This window comes from Sinocyclocheilus rhinocerous, unplaced genomic scaffold (genome assembly GCF_001515625.1).
Source record: "Sinocyclocheilus rhinocerous isolate Xijiao unplaced genomic scaffold, SAMN03320098_v1.1 scaffold2580, whole genome shotgun sequence".
NCBI classification, from domain to species: Eukaryota; Metazoa; Chordata; class Actinopteri; order Cypriniformes; family Cyprinidae; genus Sinocyclocheilus; species Sinocyclocheilus rhinocerous.
The window spans coordinates 29,642-34,373 of NW_015646382.1; the positions used below are offsets into that span (position 1 = coordinate 29,642).

The 4,732-nt window shown below is 37.4% G+C and overlaps 1 protein-coding gene across 2 annotated transcripts in view; it reads left to right on the forward strand.

Moving 5' to 3' along the window:
- LOC107707733 (WW domain-containing adapter protein with coiled-coil-like) overlaps window positions 1-4,732 on the forward strand; it is a 37,248-nt gene that overhangs the window by 15,238 nt on the left and 17,278 nt on the right. For both annotated transcript variants that reach the window (XM_016511822.1, XM_016511821.1), the window contains exons 5-6: window positions 1,968-2,083; window positions 2,163-2,275. In XM_016511822.1, the coding sequence (XP_016367308.1) occupies window positions 1,968-2,083; window positions 2,163-2,275 (229 nt within the window). The remainder of the gene's footprint in view (window positions 1-1,967; window positions 2,084-2,162; window positions 2,276-4,732) is intronic.

Below are 4,732 nucleotides of genomic sequence, written 5' to 3' on the forward strand. Positions count from 1 at the left end.
GAAAGAAAACGCGCCCGATGTCTGTTGATTTCAACGAATGCTACTTTCATGCATCTGATTATCAGATAAACCTTGCGCTCTTATTTCAAGGTTGTTGTTAATGCTGTGGTTATTTTAACAGTTTCCTTCGTACATTCGGTTCAACGACATTGTTAAAACACATTTATCATTCAGTGGAATTGTGCGTATGCTTCAGACACTTAAATTTTTGCTCTGTCCATGCAATAAATGCACAGCCTTCGACTGCTCAGGTAATGTCGTCGGTAAGATGCCGAGAGCCATTGAAAAACTACAGAAAAGCAAAACTACTTCACTTTAGCATTACTGGCCACATTATTATTATTATTATTTATTTTTTATAAATATTATTCTTTTCTTATCACTTACTTTGAATTTGCTATAAGAAATCAAATACACTGCTGGACAATAATCAATCATTTGTAATCTATATTTTTTCCTAATGCCAATTTTATGATTGTTTTAGATACTACAATAAAACAATTATTTCACTTTTCTGCACAGAATTAGGTAGAAAATATACTTTATAATTTTTGTACTATAATAAATGATATGTCAGTTAGCACTGCATCATTCATAAATTGTATTTATTTATTGTGTTTATTGTCTTAACGTTTCACCAGTTCATTCTGCTTTTTATTCGGCTTAGCTGCAGCCAGCGATAAGATGCCTTTTTGTCCATATTAGGCATTTCCTGGCACGTCTTAAGTTCTTTGAGTGCGAGATCACTTCCCTTTCATGACTAAAAACTACAGAAAAGCAAAACTACTTCACTTTAGCATTACTGGCCACGAGTACTAAGGAGAGATCACACATCAGCTGCTCAAAAAATGTGTCAGTGAGACGAACGAAGCGTGAGCGCAATCCTGTGACAGACGCAGGCGGTAAATAGTGGAGCGCGTGAAGGAGAGATGCAAGGGCACGAACACTGTGCAAGGTCTCCATTAATTCATGCTTGTAGTAATTTAATGTGTATATATTTTTAAAGCATTGAATCGCTATAGAAATCGCGATTCATCCGATTCTTAGCTTTTTAAATCGATTACTGTCCGAAATCGACAATTCACGATTCAAAAATCCATGTTTCAAGATCAATGCATATGCATCGTCAGGGTTTGCAATCGATGCATCGAGAAAACGAGTGAATCGTTACACCCCTACTGTATGTGCATCCAAATGAGGTTCTGTGAGATACCGTTCATATCAGGCGCTGTTTGTTAATTACATCTTTACAGTGTGCGCCAGTTTTCAGCAAGCAACAATGAACAAAATACAAGGCGATATGTCTGATTTGCAAACAAATGACTGTTCTTTTTTTAATTTATGAAAAAGATTTTCTGGAAACATTACATTAAATAATTTATCATTTCCTCATTTGTAAGTCGCTTTGGATAAAAGTGTCTGCTAAATGTCCAAATGTAAATGTAAATAACTTATGAGTTAGAGACTCAGACTCAGTTAATAAATTGTTTAGAGCTATTACTAAGTTTGTGACTAACTCCCTCGTAGATTTTTAGCTCTTCTGATTCCAAACAAATTGTAAATTGTTTCTGCGGTGTATATTTTAATTCATGTGGGACTTTAAACAATCTTTTTACCAGTTGGTCAGATAGTATGACAATGTGTAAGTAAATATATTCATTCATAGCAGAGTTTTGTACTAATAATATAATGGTATTTTAATCTACCATCTAAACATTTTACAAAAATATTATTTGTCATTGGTAAACATAGTGAGATCCACCTGTAAGGTTGAATTGACTATATGGGATATTCAAAGCACTGTTGAGTGCTTTAAAAAAAGAAAATAGGAAAAAAAGAGAAAAAAAAACTTGTCGATCACACTAATAAATCATCTTGACTCATCCCTATCCCTAAAGTTCTCTCAGATGACAGATTTCCCTGCTCTCTCCTTCTTGATATGTCTGCATATTTCCTGTCTCTTTCAGCCCCGTGAGCCAGCGGATGATTGGTCAGAGCATATCAGTTCATCTGGCAAGAAGTACTACTATAACTGTAGGACAGAGGTCTCTCAGTGGGAGAAACCTAAAGAATGGCTGGAGAGGTGAGTTGCTCTAGATCCCCTGTGACTGTCTTTCTTACTCCTCAACCATAAACTGACACCAGACGTCCTGTCTGAACAGAGAACAAAGGCAGAGAGAAGGTGCCAAGACTATGGTTAACAGCTTTCCCAAAGACAGAGACTACAGACAAGAGGCGATGCAGGCCAGTGCCACAAGTGCCCTCAGTAGTACAAGTAAGTAGCAGAAATACAATTCTTTCCTTCCTGCTAGTGGTACAGGGATGCAGACTTGTCACCTTTCGGTTTTTCACCGTTTTGAATTCAAACTGGGTCATTTATGTGATTCGTCTAGATCCGGTGAGTTTAAATTGTTTGGGGGGGGGTCACCCTCACCCTCACCCGCTTTCAAACGCTTTCAGGGGGGGGGGTCACCCTCACCCGCTTTCAAACGCTTTCAAACGCTCCTGTGGGTTTTTGTGTGCACGCTCTGGTTTCGAATTACAAAACCAAACGTTTCTATTTACAACGTGTTTTGCGGCTTTGAGTATTGTAGCCAATCACAGGCATCTCTGTTGAAAGCAATGGCCAATCAGAGGTGTTCACCTTTCGGTTTTTCACCGTTTTGAATTCAAACTGGGTCATTTATGTGATTCGTCTAGATCCGGTGAGTTTAAATTGTTTGGGGGGGGGTCACCCTCACCCTCACCCGCTTTCAAACGCTTTCAAACGCTCCTGTGTGTTTTTGTGTGCACGCTCTGGTTTCGAATTAAAAGTTTCTATTTACAACGTGTTTTGCAACATTGAGTATTGTAGCCAATCACAGGCCAGGACTCGCAAAATTTCAAAATCCCTAGTAGCCCTTCGGGCAGGTACTCTTCAGATTTTGGTAGCCCGAAAATTAATTTAACTAGCCCAAATAAAAAAAAAACTTTTTTTAAATATAGAAAATCAGATAGGAGTTTAAATGGCAATCATACATATTTTCAATACACAAATATCAACAAATATGAAGGGAGGAATTTTATTTCACTATTTACAGGGTATCTGCAGAATTTTTACAAAATAAATTTAAGGCAATGTATGACCCATTTTAAAGAGCAGGTCATATGGGTTTTTGAAAAATTTCTCTTTTGCAGTTTATAACGTAGCTATCCTTAAATGAAAACATTCTGCAAAGTTGTTAATCAAAAAAGTGCATGATAAATGAAGATATTGTCTCTCAAAAGAGAGAGTCGATTCTGAATCGCCTTAACGAGTCGTCATATTTTCGAATCTTTTGCCTGTTACCGGTATACGTCACTGGGTAACACATTTGCATAATCCCCGCCTGCCCGCGAGTCTGACCTGCCCACAAACACTTCCGCTAGTTAGTGTGTTTACATCATGTCGAGAAGAGCTTTGTGTTCAGGGATACCACAGAAATACAATTTGAACCTTTTGTTGTGTGCTCATCATTTTACGGAGGACTTCTCTAATCTTGGCTTTTATCCTCGTCGCTTCTGATCTTCTTTATTTGGACTAACAAGCTCTCCGAACAACAATCTGTAAGTACTATTGATAGGTTATGTGCACATTTTCAATTGAGTGCTTAAAATATAGAGGTCGACCGATGTATCGGTTTTGCCGATTAATCGGCACCGCGCGCGCAGAGAGAGAGAACTCTGAAGAGAATTCATTCCTCTCAGGTTGTAAATCAACCTCACAGTAAAAGATAATTTTTGGCTTTATTGTAGAACATATTCATATATTCACACACAAATACTAGATCTTCATATCGTATGATAGATCTCCGCATTCTGAACAACTTTGCCTCTGGGACTAATGCTGTCATTCAAATCGTTCATTAAATATTCACAAATATGTTAAAAACCTACTTTTGCGAACTAGTCCGAGGTTTTTCGCTCCATTTCGATCAAACCACTGCAGTAATATTCACTGGACTCTCTAGATCAATAATTATCAAAAAAAATTTGAATTTGAATTTGAATTTTGTCTTTTGGTTACTTATAGCGGGGTCATTTAGAAAAGGGGTGTGGCCAGATATACCTAAAAGCCTATAAAACGTAAACCTATATTCAGCCTCAACAATATGTGATAGCTTGAGTGTGGCACAAATACTAAAACAGAGGAGAGAAATAACATTTCTAACACGCTTGCAGTTAGTGCAGAATGCTGCAGCTCGACTTTTAACTCAAATACGAAAACAGGAACAAATTTCCCCCATATTGGCTTCCCTACATTGGCTTCCGGACCATTTTAGAATTGATTTTAAGGTTTTAGTGCTTGCTTATAAATCCTTAAATGGCCTAGCCCCAACCTACCTGATTAACAGATATACTATATAAATGTATATCTGGTTGGTCTTTCATGCTTATGTCTTGTGTGTTTAAAACTGTATTGGTATTTGGGTTGATGTGTTTGTATGGCTAAAGGTTGTATATGGTAATTATGCCTGGGCTTACCCATAGAGTTGTACGTTCCCGAAGACGGGGTTTAGAATGTAAAATGCTGCGAGAGATGTGCTCTGGGCTCAAGTGTGGCGTGCTCATGCTCATGTTTGGTTCACTCTGCACAATTTTTGACGGTTTGTTGCATATTTGTGTATTTTAGTTTCCATGTTCCTAATAAAGTTACTATTATTAAAATGTTATTGAAAACACACACACACACACATTTATTATTATTATTATT